The sequence below is a fragment of the Schistocerca nitens genome, chromosome 2 (assembly GCF_023898315.1).
Source record: "Schistocerca nitens isolate TAMUIC-IGC-003100 chromosome 2, iqSchNite1.1, whole genome shotgun sequence".
In the NCBI taxonomy this organism is placed as follows: Eukaryota; Metazoa; Arthropoda; class Insecta; order Orthoptera; family Acrididae; genus Schistocerca; species Schistocerca nitens.
Genome location: NC_064615.1, coordinates 1,191,857,206 through 1,191,877,932, shown reverse-complemented (window position 1 = coordinate 1,191,877,932; position 20,727 = coordinate 1,191,857,206). Strand labels below are relative to the sequence as shown.

General features: G+C 41.3%; 1 protein-coding gene across 1 annotated transcript in view; it reads right to left on the bottom strand.

The window, feature by feature from the left end:
• Positions 1 to 20,727, bottom strand: part of LOC126237535 (filamin-A) — a 914,413-nt gene that overhangs the window by 211,926 nt on the left and 681,760 nt on the right. The window contains exon 29 of the mRNA XM_049947718.1: positions 3,420 to 3,587. Within this exon, the coding sequence (XP_049803675.1) occupies positions 3,420 to 3,587 (168 nt within the window). The remainder of the gene's footprint in view (positions 1 to 3,419; positions 3,588 to 20,727) is intronic.

Below are 20,727 nucleotides of genomic sequence, written 5' to 3'. Positions count from 1 at the left end.
ACAATCTCGAAATACTGTGGGTGTAAGGACACGCACCGTATATTGGGATGGTGGTAATAATGTGGACAGAGAGGGAGAGAAGAGAAGATGGGCAAACATTGAAAAAGAAGTAGGAGATGGACACACACAGGTGGGAGGAGGGAGGCAGACAGATAGGGGGAACAGGAAGTGGAGAGAGAAAGGAAAGAGGAAGAGACAGTCAGGGCGAGGAGGATGAGACAGGGGAGAGAGTGTCAGATAAACAGAGAGAGGAAACAGAGGGACAGAGACAGAGTAGGTAGCAGCAGATGGAGAGAGAGCTAGTAGGCGTGGAGGAGCAGTGACTACGTAAATAGACAGACAGAGACAGAGACAGAAAGAGAAAGAGAAAGAGAAAGAGAGAGAGAGAGAGAGACAGAGAGAGAGAGAGAGAGAGCGAAGGGGGGTGACGAAGAGCCAGGCATGTGAAGGGGGAGAGAGGTGGAGAGGGGGAGAGGGGGGAGACAGGGGAGAGAGGGGGGAGACAGGGGAGGAGAGAGGGAGGAGACAGGAGGGGAGAGGAGGGGAGAGTGGGGAGACATGAGTAGAGAGGGGGGAGACATGAGTAGAGAGGGGGGAGACAGGAGGGGAGAGGGGGGAGACAGGAGGGGAGAGGGGGGAGACAGGAGGGGAGAGGGGGAGACATGAGGAGAGAGGGGGGAGACATGAGGAGAGAGGGGGGAGACATGAGGAGAGAGGGGGGAGACAGGAGGAGCGAGGGGGGAGAGGGGAGAGAGGTGGGGAGAGGGGGGAGACGGGAGGAGAGGGGGGAGACGGGGGGAGAGAGGGGGGAGACGGGGGGAGAGAGGGGGGAGACGGGGGGAGAGAGGGGGGAGACGGGGGGAGAGAGGGGGGAGGCGGGGGGAAAGAGGGGGGAGGCGGGGGGAAAGAGGGGGGAGGCGGGGGGAGAGAGGGGGGAGGCGGGGGAGAGGAGAGGAGAGGGGGGAGATGGGAGGAGAGGGGGGAGACGGGAGGAGAGGGGGGAGACGGGAGGAGAGGGGGAGACGGGAGGAGAGGGGGGAGAGGGGGAGACGGGAGGAGAGGGGGAGACGGGAGGAGAGGGGGAGACGGGAGGAGAGGGGGAGACGGGAGGAGAGGGGGGATACGGGAGGAGAGGGGGGTTACGGGAGGAGAGGGGGGATACGGGAGGAAAGGGGGGAGACGGGAGGAGAGGGGGGAGACGGGAGGAGAGGGGGGAGACGGGAGGAGAGGGGGGAGACGGGAGGAGAGGGGGAGACGGGAGGAGAGGGGGAGACGGGAGGAGAGGGGGGAGACGGGAGGAGAGGGGGGAGACGGGAGGAGAGGGAGGAGAGGGCGGAGACGGGAGGAGAGGGGGGAAACGGGAGGAGAGGGGGGAAACGGGAGGAGAGGGGGGAAACGGGAGGAGAGGGGAGAGACGGGTGGAGAGGGGAAAGACGGGTGGAGAGGGGAAAGACGGGCGGAGAGGGGGGAGACGGGAGGAGAGGGGGGGAGACGGGAGGAGAGGGGGGGAGACGGGAGGAGAGGGGGGGAGACGGGAGGAGAGGGGGGGAGACGGGAGGAGACAGGGGGGAGACATACGAATCAAGTCCAGAGTTCAAGCAATAACTGTCTTGCGCATCGAGAAAGTCACAACCCGATCTGTAATGTTCATATGTGGTCAAAATACCATGTGAAATGCTATTCTAAAGCCCTTGGATCCATTTTCAAACTTGGTAAAAATATTTGTTACAATCTCGAAATACTGTGGGTGTAAGGACACGCACCGTATATTGGGATGGTGGTAATAATGTGGACAGAGAGGGAGAGAAGAGAAGGTGGGCAAACATTGAAAAAGAAGTAGGAGATGGACACACACAGGTGGGAGGAGGGAGGCAGACAGATAGGGGGAACAGGAAGTGGAGAGAGAAAGGAAAGAGGAAGAGACAGTCAGGGCGAGGAGGATGAGACAGGGGAGAGAGTGTCAGATAAACAGAGAGAGGAAACAGAGGGACAGAGACAGAGTAGGTAGCAGCAGATGGAGAGAGAGCTAGTAGGCGTGGAGGAGCAGGGGAGAGGGGGGAGACAGAAGGGGAGAGGGGGGAGACAGAAGGGGAGAGGGGGGAGCCAGGAGGGGAGAGGGGGGAGCCAGGAGGGAGAGGGGGGAGACATGAGGAGAGAGGGGGGAGACGGGAGGAGAGAGGGGGGAGACGGGAGGAGAGAGGGGGGAGACGGGAGGAGAGAGGGGGGAGACGGGAGGAGAGAGGGGGGAGACGGGAGGAGAGAGGGGGGAGACGGGAGGAGAGAGGGGGGAGACGGGAGGAGAGAGGGGGGAGACGGGAGGAGAGAGGGGGAGACGGGAGGAGAGAGGGGCGAGACGGGAGGAGAGAGGGGCGAGACGGGAGGAGAGAGGGGCGAGACGGGAGGAGAGAGGGGCGAGGCGGGAGAGGGGCGAGGCGGGAGAGGGGCGAGGCGGGAGAGGGGCGAGGCGGGAGAGGGTGGTGGTGGGAGAGGGTGGTGGCGGGAGAGGGTGGTGGCGGGAGAGGGTGGTGGCGGGAGAGGGTGGTGGCGGGAGAGGGTGGTGGCGGGAGAGGGTGGTGGCGGGAGAGGGTGGTGGCGGGAGAGGGTGGTGGCGGGAGAGGGTGGTGGCGGCGGGAGAGGGTGGTGGCGGGAGAGGGTGGTGGCGGGAGAGGGTGGTGGCGGGAGAGGGGGGAGGGTCGAGATTGGTAATTGGGGAAAGGGGAGATGGGGGAGAGGTGACGCGCAGAGGGAGGGGGAGAGGCGACGCGCAGAGGGAGGGGTAGAGGCGACGCGCAGAGGGAGGGAGAGAGGCGACGCACAGAGAGAGGGGGTGAGGCGACGCACAGAGGGAGGGGGAGAGGCGACGCACAGAGGGAGGGGGAGAGGCGACGCACAGAGGGAGGGAGAGCGGCGACGCACAGAGGGAGGGAGAGCGGCGACGGGCTGAGGGAGAGAGGATGACAAGATCGACAGGGAGAACTAATGTAAGGTAATGCCTTGTGTGAGTGTGTGTGTGTGTGTGTGTGTGTGTGTGTGTGTGTGCGCGCGCGCGCGCATGCACGGGTGTGTGCATGCGTGCGTTTGTTCGTGCGTGCATGGGTGTGGGTGTTTTTCGCGCGTGTGTGTGCGCGCTCATACTGCGTAAAATCTGCCGTTTTAATGTCCTAAACACTTTTGAAGCTGCTTGTTGTCCTCCACTTTAAAAGATTAAATATAATAGGTAGTAGGTCTTTTCATTTATTTTTGGCTTAGTTCTGAAGTCATTGAGTGATTTTTCTCACATAACCATCCCCTGCTTGCCCGATGCAATACTTAGTTCTGGTATATCCCATATTGTCATCAAAAGGGTAATTAATTTGAGAAAACATAAAAATGGTGAGACATAACTGCTGTTTTCTTGCAATTAAATATATATAAGTTACCTGGAACATCTTCACCATTGAAGCGTAGGTCAACAGTGTGGACAATTGCCTCTCTAGGAGTAAAAGAAATTGCATATGTGTGTGGACCTTGGGCCTGAGCAGATGTTGGTACCCTACCACCATTCACAGTGACTTCCAAGTTTCCTGGGCCTGCTTGACTTGTTTCAACTGCAAAAACAATACATTTTGTGAGCATTCTTAGAGTCACATGAAAATGAAAGTGGACTAATAGTTATTAAACAAAATGAGGATGAAAAAGTAGGAAATAATAACTGACTAGATAGAGACAAATGGGGAATTAGAAAACAGGTAGCTGAGGTGGGGCAGGCAGCACGGGTGTGCAAGTAAAAGATAACACGGTTTGTAATGTGCTACAGTACACATTACTTTAAACTTGATGCAAAATTAAGTAAATTTCAAGGAAAAAGAATGTTCCTGCACTACACAGCAAAAATCCATTCACACATTATATTCCTAAAAATCTCAATTTCTTAGTTTCCTGGGATATAATTGCAGTTTTGTTTCAAAATTCTTTATTGCAATTATTACTCAATGTATTACAAGTTACTGATTTTTAAAATGTTACCCAATAATGTTCAAATGTTGTTCTGATGTAACTTTTGTAATTTTTAGTTACAAATATCATTTGAGCTGACAGTAGATGTTATCTTAAAGTATGGGAACCATACTCTGAACAAGGACACTGAGATCAATTCTATGAACAGAGCTGCAAATTGTGAGATATCATCTCCATATCTTCAAAATTAGTGGACAAGAAGACTGATATGCAAAGCTCCTCATAAATCTGCACTGTCATACAATTTATAAGCTTGCGGTTTCGAGTGTTTCTATTCTACAAAGGACTTTCCAATGCTATATTTAGTTGCATCATATGTTCTATTTTGTTACAATCATGATTTTGAGCTTGCTGTTTGACACTAAATAGTATCTCTTCTACACAGGCTTCTCTACACAATTTATCCAGTTTTAAATGGCACCACCTTCAAATGTGTTCACACCATCATTTTTTATTTAATCTTTCATCATGATCATTATTTTCTTTAGCCACACATCAGCTCTTGCCTCATTGCATGACTTTCAGTGCATGTGGAGAATCAAAACAGTCTTAACCAGTACTGACTAGTATGTTCGCTCCTCAAGAAATGGACATACAGAAACACCGAAAAACTGGACTTTAAATTCTGTATGTATAGCACATGTGGCATATAAATGAAACAGAAAATTATGTAGATTATAAATGGCAGGTTCTGTGGAGCCCTTTGGGACATATTTATTCATTAATGGAATGAGAAACTAGATATATATTTAACAAAATGAGTACAAAAATGAGCGGCTGTCAACTACTATCAGAAACTACTCTCAGAATAACTAATAACTCTCCCTGTCTCTCATAAGTCAAGTGCTTATATTCCCAACTACTCTACTTGCTAATTAATTTGCATTGCATTCCAAATCTTTAACACTGATACTTGCAACATTAAAAAAAAAATAAAAATAAAAAAAAACACTGATCATATTCCGAGGCAGCTCATTTATAACTTTAGTAAAAGCTGTAAAGAGCATAAACCCTGTGGCATCCTATACTTTACAACAATTCCATCAGATTGACACCAGTTCAGGGGGCAATTACAAACATACCTCCTTAACCATTGTTGTTGTTGTGTGGTCTTGACTCCAAAGACTAGTCTGATGCAGCTCTCCACTCTATTCCTTCCTGTGCAAGCCTCTTGACCTCCAAACAACTACTGCATCCTTACACTGTCACTGGCAAACCGTTAAAGTTTCTACCTGTTCTCCCTGAACTTCCATTCCTTCTCCAAATTTTTCTTTGGTTTCCTTCCCGGCATGCCCAATGTACAAATTGATCATCATCAGGGACAGGCTACAACCATATCTCTTTCCCTTCTCAACCACTGCTTCCCTTTCATGCCCATCGGCTATTTTCCTGCACCTTCCCAGAACCCAAAAAGATATTCCGCAAGGTCGGCTTCTAGTAATTTTTCCATTCTTCTGTAAATAATTTGTGGAAGTATTTTGCAGCCACGACTTATTAAACCGAGAGTTCAGTAAAATCGAACAATGGAACTCCAGGTTGGAATATCAACAATATAAGCAAAAGATAGATTGCTACTCGCCGTACAGGTCACACACTGAGTTGCAGACAGACACAATGAAAAGACAGCTACACATTTAGCTTTTGGTCAAAGCTTCCTTCAGTAAAGGAAACACACACACACACACACACACACACACACACACACACATATTCACACAAGCAAGCACACTTCAAGCACACAACACCAGAGACGGTGGTCATGTGTGCATGAGGTATGCCTGCTTGAATGAATGAATGACTGTGTGTGTTTCACATTCTGAAGGCGGCTTTGTCCAGAGACTAAAGGTGTAACTGTCTTTTTGTTGTGCCTGTCTGCAAATGAATATGTCAACTGTACAGCGAATAGTAATGTATCTTTTCCTTATATTGTTGATAGTTCAGTACTTACCATGTGTACCAGTATGAAATGAGCGTTAAGATACAAATGTGTCGATAGAGAACATTTGTTGTGAACGAGCCTTAATTTTTTTCTTTTTGTTTGGTTGGTATGACAACTGGCTAAGATATTTAGTATACATCAAGTCACAGAACAAACAACATCATATGTTTTCATAGTGTTTAACAATGTCGAATTTTGTACCAGAAAGTGATGATTTGCGGAAAGCATTAATTTTTTGTTTTCATTTGAAAAAAAGTGCTGCAGAGTCACATCGAATGCTTGTTGAGGCATATGGTGATCATGCTCTATCAAAAGCAACATGTAAAAGATGGTTTCAACGGTTCAGAAATAATGATTTTGATGTAAGAAATGAAGAACGTGGAAGACCTCCAAAAAAGTTCGAAGACGCCTAATTGCAAGCAATGTTGGATGAAGATGAGACTTTGAGTCAGAAGCAAATGGCCGCAATGCTAAATGTTGCCCAACAAACGATTTCTGACCGTTTGAAAGCTATGGGAAAGATTCAAAAGAGTTGAAAATGGGTGTCACATGAATTGAGTGAAAGACAGATAGAAAACCAAAAAACCATTTGGCAAATTTTGCTTCAAAGACATGAAAGAAAATCAATTTTGCATCTAATTGTTACTGGCGATGAAAAATGGATTTATTTTAAGAATCCTAAATGGGAAAAATCGTGGGTTAATCCGGGACAACCATCAACATCGACTGCAAAACCAGATCAATTCGGCAAGAAGACAGTGCTCTGTGTTTGGTGGGATCAGAAAGGTGTGGTGTATCATGAGCTTCTAAAAACCGGTGAAACTGTGAATACTAATCGCCACAGACAACAAATGATCAATTTGAACTACGCGTTGATCAAAAACAGACCAGAATGAGCCAAAAGACATGGCAAACTAATTTTTTTACACGACAATGCACCTGCACACAAAGCAAAACTGGTTCATGATTCAATCAAAACACTTGGCTGGGAGTTGCTACCCCATCTGCCGTATTCAACAGACTTGGCCCCTTCCGACCACCATTTGTTTTCATCAATGGGACACACTTTGGCTGAGGAACACTTCGATTCCTTGGCATCTGAGGCAAACATATTTGTTCGGATGCAGACTCTTTACAGCAATACAGCAACATTCTCACCTCAGCCTTCACTGCACGCAATTACCCCACCAACCTAGTTAGAAAGCAGATTTCTTGGGCCATCACATGCAACCCTAGTACTGCTGATCCCTCCAAAAACAGTTCCAGCATTATCCTGGTCTGGAACGTGTTAAACAGCTACTCCGACATGGCTATGACTTCCTAAAATCATGCCCTGAAATGAGATCCATTCTGTCTGAAATTTTGCTCACCACACCTAGATTAACTTTACGTTGCCCTTCCAATCTCTGCAATATTCTTGTCAGCCCCTATGTTCCTTCTGCTCCCATCTCCCTACCCTAAGGCTCCTACCCCTGTGACCATCCCCACTGCAAGACTTGCCCTATGCACCCACCTACCACCAGGTATAATAGCCCTCTAACTGGAAAAACATATGCGAAACAACAAGTCATATACCAGCTGTTATGTAAACACTGTTCGGCCTTCTACATCGGCATGACTACACCCAAATTATCAACTGGGACAAATGGGCATAGGCAGAGGATAGTATACTGGCAACTCACAATATCTTGTTGCAGAGCATGCTCTACAACACAACATTAGTGACCTCAGCACCTGTTTCACCACACACACCATTTGGATCCTTCCCCCAGACACGAGTTTCTCAGAACTCCGCACCTGGGAATTAGCACTACAACATGTCCTTACTTCTTGCCACCGACCTAGCCTTAATTTATATTGATTCCTTCTGTCTCAGCGTTTCTTCACTGTAACTACTCTTTGTTTCACTCTGTTTTAGTTTTCTACCTCTTTCATTGTCTTTACCATCTATTTTTCACCGCCCCCTCCCACCTCTGTTACTTACAATGCACTTAGCTTTTCACTCTAATTCATGCATGATGTTTAAGCAGTAATCTCTCTCTGCACAAGTAGTATCTGTGTAGATTGGGTGCCCTCGTAGATCATTTTCCATGGATAATTCTGCAAGCAAGCCCAATGCACCCAGAAAATGAAAAAGACTCTTGACGAGCCCCGAAAGACCCACCGAAAAGCTACTTCAAAATCACACAACGAACTCCAGATCATGAATTTTGTAATCATTATTTTTAGTTTTCTACATTACTTTACATTTTAGTTTCAAGTCACCATCTTTAAAAAATTGAAAGTCCCAGTTAGTTATTATTTTATTAAACCTTTCTGGCAAAATAATTTTAAATTTATTATTGAGCTCGATAGAAATTTTCTCCCCATGTCTAGTTTTCAAACGTTCACCATCAGTAATGTAATACCATTCATTTACTCACTAATGTTTTTAAACAAATCAGAACTGCTCGCATTATTTAGCTTCTTCAGTAAAACCTCCATTTATATAGATTAAAAATTTAATAAGATTAAAATAATATTATAAAGATGACTAATGTGTGGGATGAATTTAAATTAGACGTTTTTGTTGACAGAAATAATAAACCATGAGAGAGACAAGTTGAATGTAATATTTGCAATGAATATTTTAAACCATCTTTAATTATAGAACATTTGAGAAGTCAAAATCATAATTTAGAGGAATATGAAATAGAATTATGGGATGAAATAGACAACTCAGAAGCTCTCTTTTTCATGACTGTAAAAACAATAGCAAAGCATAATTCACAGATAATTTACCAAAAAAATTACAAAATTACATTAAAGCCTACTCATCATTCTTAAAAGTTTCTCATTCTATAACCATAAAATTAGGTAACAATGAAAACAACAAAAGATAACTAACTAAGTTATTTTACTTGTATAAGGAATGTGGTATGAATTTTTTCTTTACATTAGAAGATATTTGATATCCACAAGGCACAGTATCACAATTTTTTAGAACCACTCTTAACATACCGAAATGATAATTCTTTCTTAACCTGTTTGTTGACCAGATTTTTAGTATCAACATCTCTGGTTATCTGATTGTGCTCTAGCTGCATCTTTTCTTTCACTTCACTCTTCATTAGCCTTATCGTCGATTCGCAATTCAACTTTTGAATATTCTTGTAATTTAGAGTGAATACCTTTACTATCATCTCTGTTTAACATTGTTCTCATAAAAGTAACTTTATATATATATATATATATATATATATATATATATATATATATATATATATATATATATATATATATATATATATATATATATATAATAATTCCAATCCCAAAGAAATCAGATGTGAAAATTACCAAACTATTAGTTTAATAAGTCACAGCTGCAAAATACTAACGCGAATTCTTTACAGACGAATGGAAAAACTGGTAGAAGCCGACCTCGGGGAAGATCAGTTTGGATTCCGTAGAAATGTTGGAACACATGAGGGAATACTGACCCTACGACTTATCTTAGAAGAAAGATTAAGGAAAGGCAAACCTACGTTTCTAGCATTTGTAGACTTAGAGAAAGCTTTTGACAATGTTGACTGGAATACTCTCTTTCAAATTCTGAAGGTGGCAGGGGTAAAATACTGGGAGCGAAAGGCTATTTACAATTTGTACAGAAACCAGATGGCAACTGTAAGAGTCAAGGGGCACGAAAAGGAAGCAGTGGTTGGGAAGGGAGTGAGACAGGGTAGTAGCCTCTCCCCGATGCTATTCAATCTGTATATAGAGCAAGCAGTAAAGGAAACAAAAGAAAAGTTTGGAGTAGGTATTAAAATCCATGGAGAAGAAATAAAAACTTTGAGGTTCGCTGATGACATTGTAATTCTGTCAGGGACAGCAAAGGACTTGGAAGAGCAGTTGAACGGATTGGACAGTGTCTTGAAAGGAGGATATAAGATGAACATCAACAAAAGCAAAACAAGGATAATGGAATGTAGTCAAATTAAGTCGGGTGATGCTGAGGGTATTAGATTAGGAAATGAGACACTTAAAGTAGTAAAGGAGTTTTGCTATTTGGGGAGCAAAATAAGTGATGATGGTCGAAGTAGAGAGGATATAAAATGTAGACTGGCAATGGCAAGGAAAGCATTTCTGAAGAAGAGAAATTTGTTAACATTGAGTATAGATTTCAGTGTCAGGAAATCGTTTCTGAAAGTATTTGTATGGAGTGTAGCCATGTATGGAAGTGAAACATGGAGGATAAATAGTTTGGACAAGAAGAGAATAGAAGCTTTTGAAATGTGGTGCTACAGATGAACGCTGAAGATTAGATGGGTAGATCACGTAACTAATGAGGAGGTATTGAATAGAATTGGGGAGAAGAGGAGTTTGTGGCACAACTTGACTAGAAGAAGGAATCGGTTGGTAGGACATGTTCTGAGGCATCAAGGGATCACCAATTTAGTACTGGAGGGCAGAGTGGAGGGTATAAATCGTAGAGGGAGACCAAGAGATGAATACACTTAGCAGATTCAGAAGGATGTAGGTTGCAGTAGGTACTGGGAGATGATGAAGCTTGCACAGGATATAGTAGCATGGAGAGCTGCATCAAACCAGTCTCAGGACTGAAGACCACAACAACAACAAGTAACTTTTCAGGCCGGTTGAAGCCCAATACACAATCCAGTTATTTCCCAATTCATCAGTCCATTTGCATAACATACAGACAGTTTCCACATTATTTTCACCATTATCAATATATACTACAGAATCGGTATCAAAATATATAATAGATTCTCCAAGTTTACCAAACACATCATATAATCTGAGTCTTGCATCTGATGTAGTGAATGCAGCTATGAAAATATTCGTAGCTGTATTATTTTCCACATAATAATCCTTGAAATTATATCCCATCTGAACCATATGCTCTGTAATAAAATTTATATCTAAATTATCTAATTGGTCATGCAAGAGCATCTCATAAAAATTCTGTAAATTTGTTATATATTGTTTAATGCTTGTTTATTCCAGTCTCTAATCACAAATGAATTATTTAGACAATGACTGGTTTCAGTCTGTAATTACCATCTTCAGATCTTTTTTACACTACATCCTAAGGTGTTATGGCCATAATGGCTTCGTCAAAACACAGAAATATAATCAGCATAGAATCGTCACATAGATTTAAAATATGGTGTAGAATAGGCCACATTGTCCACATAGTGATTATTGCCAAAAAGCTTTATGTTAGGAAATAGTGTCACATTTCATTCATACGCACCAGTTTCTCATGCATTAGATCGAAAAGTAGTATTACAAAATTTTTATATAAATTTGGAATCGTCTTATTGTTCCATAATTTGTATGATGTCCCAGTTTCTTCTCCTTCCTCGGTCTAACAAACAATCTTGTCATCACCAATTCTGTAGCTATTCCCGCCATTCTCAAAATTTGTTCGCCGATTAACTTCACTAACCCTGCCAGGAACACAAGTTTAGTTATCCCACGATTATTCTCCGGTTAGGCGTTGTTACATATTCGTACAACACGTTTTGCGCATTACTTCCAGAATAGAACTTAAGTGGCTGCTAGCCAGGGACTGTACAACTGGTCCGTACTAGTATAGCGATCTGACCAAAAATTTTCTGTCAAATTTTCATTTTCTTGGATACACTGAGAAGATAACACGTAATCTTTCTCACTTGTTATTCCTGTTAGTCGTTTATTTCCATTCTGGTAGTCTGAATCTATGGATTTCACTAGTAATTATAACAACGCTGATCATTCGCAAACCCAGTCAACCACATAATCAGACAGCGACTGGCATTCATCCGTTCAGCTTTACTCCACTCAGCTCGTATAGCCCAGTCCCCTTTTGGTCTGCGTAAAGTTTATTTCCAGATGCGACGAGGATTCTCCTGACAGAAACATCACGTGTACAGTACGCACACATTCAAAAATCAACTTATGATTCAGTCAGAAATCAACTAAAATGTGTTCAAAATGTTCAAAAACCAACAGGGATGCGTTTCAAATTCATATGAATAATCAATAGACCAATGTGCGCTGGATGCTAGGCAATTTGTGAAAAAAGTTTTTCTTCCTCAAGAATATGAATTTGGCACCCCCTTTTCCCGGTAGCATCTGGCTGCTTGCTGCGACTGCTTGCACAGCCAACAGCCACATTCCTGTAGCCAGAAGTGGAAGAATCTACTACTCAAATGCGACTCAACTGCGCATGCGCATGAGCCCACTCGTAACTGCTAAAACAAATCTAATATAAAAGCCTTTGACACGTTTTGCTGTTGGCAGACGCTTGCACGAGCATTATGTGCCGTTGTTGTGTATGGCATATTTCCTTTGCAATTTAAGTTATTTTCGTTATTTTTTTCTCTCGTTTATGTTTTATTGTTGAAGTACTACTCTGCAGTAGCGGGATACAGTAACATCCTTTGTTAGAGTATCGGTTCTTACCAGTCAAAATTACAAAAATTTAATAGAAAAGTATAACAATGAAAAATTCCTGGAAATCTAAAGAATTCCCAGATTTTTCCCGGTTTTCACCCGGCTGAAGAAATTCTGGGGGGTTTCCCTGGATCTCCCGGTTGTCCCGGGTCATATACACCCCGGTTATATAATCTGTTTTCTCACTAATGGTATCAAGTTTGGCAATATTAGCATTGTTAAACAGAATTTTGTAGTCAACAGACCATGTTTTAAATTTTTCATTAAATTTCAATCTAATTTTTTTAATCTCAAATAAAAGCTTTCTAGATGGATCAGTCTCTTTTTCTTGCTTAAATAGTTTGCTACTGAAAGGGTAAATTCGATCTAGTCTCACTATTTCTCTTGGGGTGCAAGGCTTTTCAATACTGTCATCATCAAATCTGTAGAAATAATTTATATAAGATACACGTTGCAGTCTTGATCTTGCTGCTGGGAATACTTCTGGATGAAATGTAAACTCTTGTAATCGAATGACATTAATTAACTCAGATTTGCTCAATGTGCTGCATCCTCTAATGCCAAGATTTTTAGCTAGAGCTGTGAATTCCTTTACTCTCAAATCATCAAGAGTTCTTGTAGGAGGAGGCAGGTTGTCTGAAATGATTACATTAATTAAATCAGCTTTTCTAATTCCACTATAAACTCATAAATTATTCCTTCTGCAATAATCACAAAGTTGGGCGACTGTAAACTTTGTCAACAGAGTGTCCATCTTTTTAGTCCTTATATTTAATACAGATAAAAAACAATAACCCCTCAAAAAATAAATAGCAAAATTAAGCTTCAGTTAATTTCATGTGCTTGTCTGACTGTAAATGTCTTTTGAGACCACTTTTAACTATATCTTTTCCACAACACACTACAGTAGAGCGTCGATTATCCGAAGTAATTGGGGGACACGGGTGTTCGGAAAACTGGTTTGTTCCGATAATCGAACTGTACATGTTTATTTGCCAAAAAGAAGTACTGTACAGTAAATTTATTCATGAAAACAGGCATCTCTTTTAGTATTACAAAGTAACATACAAAGGCAACTTCAGTAGGAATATATAGTATGTGGCACAGTTTATTAAACAAAAATATATACATATTACATACGCATTTTGCATGAACAATAGACACAGTATACAAGATAGAAGCAATGTTGCGCCAGCGGTGGCCCAGTGCGGCGACTACTGTGGGAAACTTGGTTTGGGAGTGAGGGGGATGATGGACGGTAGGGTGGGAGAGTAACAGGTGCGAGGCGAGCGAGTACACAGTTCGGTTAAGCGGTCGTTCGGTTGACCGACGTTTGTATAATCGACGCTCTACTGTATTTTCCTTGTTCGCTTACCTTCTAGTTGGCAAACCTTACATTTACTTTAGAATTTGGCCTTAGTTGAATGATTAAAGTAAAAATGGCCATAATTCAGCAACTGCTGAAGCAGACAGTCTGAAGACTGTTTTGATAGTCTCCTGTCTCGGGATTGTGTCCTGTTCTAGCTGGCACATCATCACTCCAAGTTCTATTAATTTTATTTCATTGTTTATAATAATCCAGAATACAAATCTTACATCTACTAGATAGTTTGCTTTTAGACGTAGGATTCGAGTAAAAACAATCAAAATCTCTTTAATTTCTTGACAACCGATACATTTTTTAGAATTAGCATCAGTTTCTTGTTTTTCATCTCTTTCAGCTGCCATTGCATCAGTTACTTTTTCCAACATTTTAGTACACTCTTCACTTGAAATTTGTTTTAAAAAATTCTTATGATTAGATACAAACTGTTTAAAACTTCTTTTTTACTATTACATATATTTCTGCATAGTACAAATATGTGAAAGCTTATCCTTTGAGTATTTGTGTGAATGAAAGTTATCAATTGACTTCTCCAATTCACATTTTTTACACTTCGTCGACTCTTCCATTTATTAATAAAATATTTATGCTCTTAATTTTTTCATTGTCACTATCAATCCTACTATGTATTTTTTGCTTCACTAACATGTTTCGTGAAAAGCAAATTGAGATATAATAACACACTCTCAAGGAAATTACAGATGGAATCCCGGGTGCCTGAATAATTAACAGAATTTCAGTGTTCGCACTCCTGGACCATGGAAAATTTTAATTTACTAATGTATTTTCTTTCTATATAAATGAAGGTATCTGATGCAGTTGTTGAATGATCTATGCTGAATATCTTTGAACTCATTCGAGAGAGGAACTATGACTTAAATTTAGGAAGTTGGTTTATTCGAGGACAAAAATGTGTTGATTACTAACGATGTTCTTGTATGGAATTCCCGAGAGAGAACATTCCCCCCTCGGGAAATTTGAAGTGAAAGAATCAGATTTATGTTGATTTTCTCAAAACCAATAACATCCTTTTCATGGGGATCAAGCATGACGACCCTATCACGTTGGGAGTACGAATACATTCAAAATGAGAAACAAATCTTAAGACCAAGTAACTTCATCTAAAAGAAATGGATTATCTTAACTGTCAATAATTTTAAAAAGTCTGTTACGTCCTTCAACAAAAAACAATGTAAACAACTGAGACAGTATTACTTAACAACTGAGAAAATCTTTGTGGATTATCTAAAATACAAAACCTCTGTTGAAAAAGAGAAATCTCAAAAAATTACTGAACAACAAACGATAGAAGTATGAACAAAAGATCAAGAATTAAAAGAAAGGGGAAAAGAATGTCTACAATTAAAAAATGTAAAGTCTGATGCAGTGGAGATGAAGAAAGAACAAATTATATACATTGCCACATCGGAACAGTATGCCAAGTAAAATTATTTTGAAGTTGGTGGCGTGTTATCTGAAAATCATCTTTCAAGAGGATTATCAAGCTATAATAGCAGAAGACCTAAAGACGATAAAATATTTTATGTCAGTAAATATAAATGCACTGATTATAAATTAATAGAGCAAATGCTTAATATTTATTTTGTTGTACACAGAGTAGATAAAAGAAAAGAAATATAAAATATGCACTTCAACAGTCTATCTTACTTCGTTGCGAAATTATGTGACCAATCCAATGATATTGTTGATGAAGTAAACGAGGAGAGAAAAAATATTTATGACAAAACTTTTGACTGTTCCTGTTGTAGAATTTTAATTTACTAATCTCTTTTTCATTCTATATAACTGGACTCCCCCCCATGAACCATGGACCTTGCCGTTGGTGGGGAGGCTTGCGTGCCTCAGCGATACAGATGGCCGTACCGTAGGTGCAACCACAACGGAGGGGTATCTGTTGAGAGGCCAGACAAACATGTGGTTCCTGAAGAGGGGCAGCAGCCTTTTCAGTAGTTGCAGGGGCAACAGTCTGGATGATTGACTGATCTGGCCTTGTAACATTACCGTATTTACTCGAATCTAAGTCGCACTTTTTTTCCGGTTTTTGTAATCCAAAAAACCACCTGCGGCTTAGAATCGAGTGCAAAGTAAGCGGAAGTTCTGAAAAATGTTGGTAGGTGCCGCCACAACTAACTTCTGTCGTCGAATATATGTAGCGCTACGCAGGCGTGCTTTGCAGACACAAAGACAAATACTACCACCAAAACCTCTGCGTCACTAAATAAATAAAAAAAAAAAGGTGGAAGACGAGCTTTTATTTCTCCGCCCCCAGTTTCGGCCACTGCATTTTCATACGTCATCCAACGAAGTAAATACAAATTCCGTATTGTTCCTCTTCGAACGTAGCAGCATTTCAATGTACTACGAAAATCCGACTGGCAAGACTGTTTGGGATATTTGTCAATATGGCCAGCTCTGCTTTCTGAATTTTTTCCTAACTGTGAGAAGAAATGGTTGCTAATAAGAACTTTTATGAATTGTGAATCACATGCAGTATTCTCTTCACCATAAGAATAATACGAATACAAACATTTTGCCATGTATTCTTTTGTGTTTGCTGCTATCTCATTTAAATCCTGTCTGCCTAATAAACTACGAAACTAGAGTGAGACAACAGCAGACGCGGAAGAATATACATACCATGTCATGTTTATATTCGTATTATTCTTATGCCTAATAGTGATAGTCAGAAATGAAGCACGGCAATTGATTAGATTTTTAAATCTAAGATGACTCTAATTTCTGTGCATAATGTAATGTACTAAAGAGGCGTCTGCAAAGATTTTCAAATGGAAAAAATTTTCGCTAAATTCTCGTTCAGAACATCTTCTATCATACGCAGTCTATTATTTGGTTCTTGTTGATCATTATCAAAGAAAGCAGCAGTGTACGTAGCAACGAATAGCACTCTCTTGCCATTGTTTCGCTAATGAGACGCTTCCTCTCTTTGTTTTTTTTTTTAATTCTAAGTGGCGGTAGCGTGCACAAAAGCAAGCCATGCCGCGAGCGGCGACTGGCCGTAAACCCTCACTTTCAGAACGCGACAAACAATGCATGACACAGTACAGTAATGCATTTTCAGCTCTGAGTGACGGAAACACCTATAACAAAGAGAACTGCACTTGTCAGATCAAAGAAAAATAAGCAATCAATTCAAACCAGACGAAGCACACGAAAAAGGAAGGGTACCCGTATAAATACGGACTGAGCACCTGACGCATAACAACGGCTACCTGGTAAAGCTTAATTGCTAAGCTTACGACTTGAACCAAACTACTACAGCTGTATCGTCATTCATTCAACCTAAATTGTGTCTCATATTACAATGGACCAACTTTGTTTCGATTTGGAAGTGTGGCCTAAAACTTTTCTCTCCCCTTGAATTTCGAGTCTCAGATTTCAGGTGCGGCTTAGATTCGGGAAATTTTTTTTTCCTCAATTTCGAGTCTCATTTTTCAGGTGCGGCTTAGATTCGAGTGAGGCTTAAATTCGAGTAAATACGGTAACCAAAACGGCCTTGCTGTGCTGGTACTGCGAACGGCTGAAAGCAAGGGGAAACTACAGCCATCAATTTTGCCGAGGACATGCAGCTTTACTGTATGATTAAATGATGATGGCGTCCTCTTGGGTAAAATATTCCGGAGGTAAAATAGTCCCCCATTCGGATCTCCGGGCGGGGACTATTCAAGAGGACGTCGTTATCAGGAGAAAGAAAACTGGCATTCTACGGATCGGAGCGTGGAATGTCAGATCCCTTAATCGGGCAGGTAGGTTAGAAAATTTAAAAAGGGAAATGGATAGGTTAAAGTTAGATATAGTGGGAATTAGTGAAGTTCGGTGGCAGGAGGAACAAGACTTTTGGTCAGGTGATTACAGGGTTATAAATACAAAATCAAATAGGGGTACTGCAGGAGTAGGTTTAATAATGAATAAAAAAATAGGAGTGCGGGTTAGCTACTACAAACAGCATAGTGAACGCATTATTGTGGCCAAGATAGACACAAAGCCCATGCCTACTACAGTAGTACAAGTTTATATGCCAACTAGCTCTGCAGATGATGAAGAAATTGATGAAATGTATGACGAGATAAAAGAAATTATTCAGGTAGTGAAGGGAGACGAAAATTTAATAGTCATGGGTGACTGGAATTCGTCAGTAGCAAAAGGGAGAGAAGGAAACATAGTAGGTGAATATGGATTGGGGAGAAGAAATGAAAGAGGAAGCCGCCTTGTAGAATTTTGCACAGAGCATAACTTAATCATAGCTAACACTTGGTTCAAGAATCATAAAAGAAGGTTGTATACCTGGAAGAATCCTGGAGATACTAAAAGGTATCAGATAAATTATATAATGGTAAGACAGAGATTTAGGAACCAGGTTTTAAATTGTAAGACATTTCCAGGGGCAGATGTGGATTCTGACCACAATCTATTGGTTATGAATTGTAGATTGAAACTGAAGAAACTGCAAAAAGGTGGGAATTTAAGGATATGGGACCTGGATAAACTGAAAGAACCAGAGGTTGTAGAGTGTTTCAGGGAGAGCATAAGGGAACAATTGACAGGAATGGGGGAAAGAAATACAGTAGAAGAAGAATGGGTAGCTCTGAGGGATGAAGTAGTGAAGGCAGCAGAGGATCAAGTAGGTAAAAAGACGAGGGCTAATAGAAATCCTTGGGTAACAGAAGAAATATTGAATTTAATTGATGAAAGGAGAAAATATAAAAATGCAGTAAATGAAGCAGGCAGAAAGGAATACAAACGTCTCAAAAATGAGATCGACAGGAAGTGTAAAATGGCTAAGCAGGGGTGGCTAGAGGACAAATGTAAGGATGTAGAGGCTTGTCTCACTAGGGGTAAGATAGATACTGCCTACAGGAAGATTAAAGAGACCTTTGGAGAGAAGAGAACCACTTGTATGAATATCAAGAGCTCAGATGGCAACCCAGGTCTAAGCAAAGAAGGGAAGGCAGAAAGGTGGAAGGAGTATATAGAGGGTTTATACAAGGGCGATGTACTTGAGGACAATATTATGGAAATGGAAGAGGATGTAGATGAAGATGAAATGGGAGATAAGATACTGCGTTAAGAGTATGACAGAGCACTGAAAGACCTGAGTCGAAACAAGGCCCCGGGAGTAGACAACATTCCATTAGAACTACTGATGGCCTTGGGAGAGCCAGTCGTGACAAAACTATACCATCTGGTGAGCAAGATGTATGAGACAGGCGAAATACCCACAGACTTCAAGAAGAATATAATAATTCCAATCCCAAAGAAAGCAGGTGTTGACAGATGTGAAAATTACCGAACTATCAGTTTAATAAGTCACAGCTGCAAAATACTAACGCGAATTCTTTACAGACAAATGGAAAAACTGGTAGAAGCGAACCTCGGGGAAGATCAGTTTGGATTCCGTAGAAATGTTGGAACACGTGAGGCAATACTAATCTTACGACGTATCTTAGAAGAAAGATTAAGAAAAGGCAAACCTACGTTTCTAGCATTTGTAAACTTTGAGAAAGCTTTTGACAATGTTAACTGGAATACTCTCTTTCAAATTCTGAAGGTGGCAGGGGTAAAATACAGGGAGCGAAAGGCTATTTACAATTTGTACAGAAACCAGATGGCAGTTATAAGAGTCGAGGGGCATGAAAGGGAAGCAGTGGTTGGGAAAGGAGTGTGACAGGGTTGTAGCCTCTCCCCGATGTTATTCAATCTGTATATTGAGCAAGCAGTAAAGGAAACAAAAGAAAAATTTGGGGTAGGTATTAAAATTCATGGAGAAGAAGTAAAAACTTTGAGGTTCGCTGATGACATTGTAATTCTGTCAGAGACAGCAAAGGACTTGGAAGAGCAGTTGAACGGAATGGACAGTGTCTTGGAAGGAGGATATAAGATGAACATCGACAAAAGCAAAACGAGGATAATGGAATGTAGTCAAATTAAATCGGGTGATGCTGAGGGGATTAGATTAGGAAATGAGACACTTAAAGTAGTAAAGGAGTTTTGCTATTTAGGGAGTAAAATAACTGATGATGGTCGAAGCAGAGAGGATATAAAATGTAGACTGGCAATGGCAAGGAAATCTTTCTGAAGAAGAGAAATTTGTTAACATCGAGTATAGATTTAAGTGTCAGGAAGTCATTTCTGAAAGTATTTGTATGGAGTGTAGCCATGTATGGAAGTGAAACATGGACGATAACCAGTTTGGACAAGAAGAGAATAGAAGCTTTCGAAATGTGGTGCTACAGAAGAATGCTGAAGATAAGGTGGGTAGATCACGTAACTAATGAGGAGGTATTGAATAGGATTGGGGAGAAGAGAAGTTTGTGGCACAACTTGACTAGAAGAAGGGATCGGTTGGTAGGACATGTTTTGAGGCATCAGGGGATCACAAATTTAGCATTGGAGGGCAGCGTGGAGGGTAAAAATCGTAGAGGGAGACCAGGAGATGAATACACTAAGCAGATTCAGAAGGATGTAGGTTGCAGTAGGTACTGGGAGATGAAGAAGCTTGCACAGGATAGAGTAGCATGGAGAGCTGCATCAAACCAGTCTCAGGACTGAAGACCACAACAACAACAACAACAACATAACTGGACTCAATCACAGGCCTTAACAATAACAAATTTGCGTACAACATTAAGCAAGTTCTTGTGATAACCCATGGTTCAAAGCCAAGGATGTTGCAGAAATTTTAGAATACAAAGATACACAAAAAGAGATTAAGGAACATGTCAGAGAAAAAAATGGGTGATTTTATAGACATTTTAGACTGGATGACTCACCCAGTCAAGAAACTGTAAAACATAACACACATTTCATTAATGAATTGGGTCTTTATTCGTTAATTTTGGAATTTACCAATCCTCAAAAAGCAATTTGTGATCATTTTAGAGAAAAACATTGCAATATTTATGGAAAAATATGGGCGAACGATTTGTTC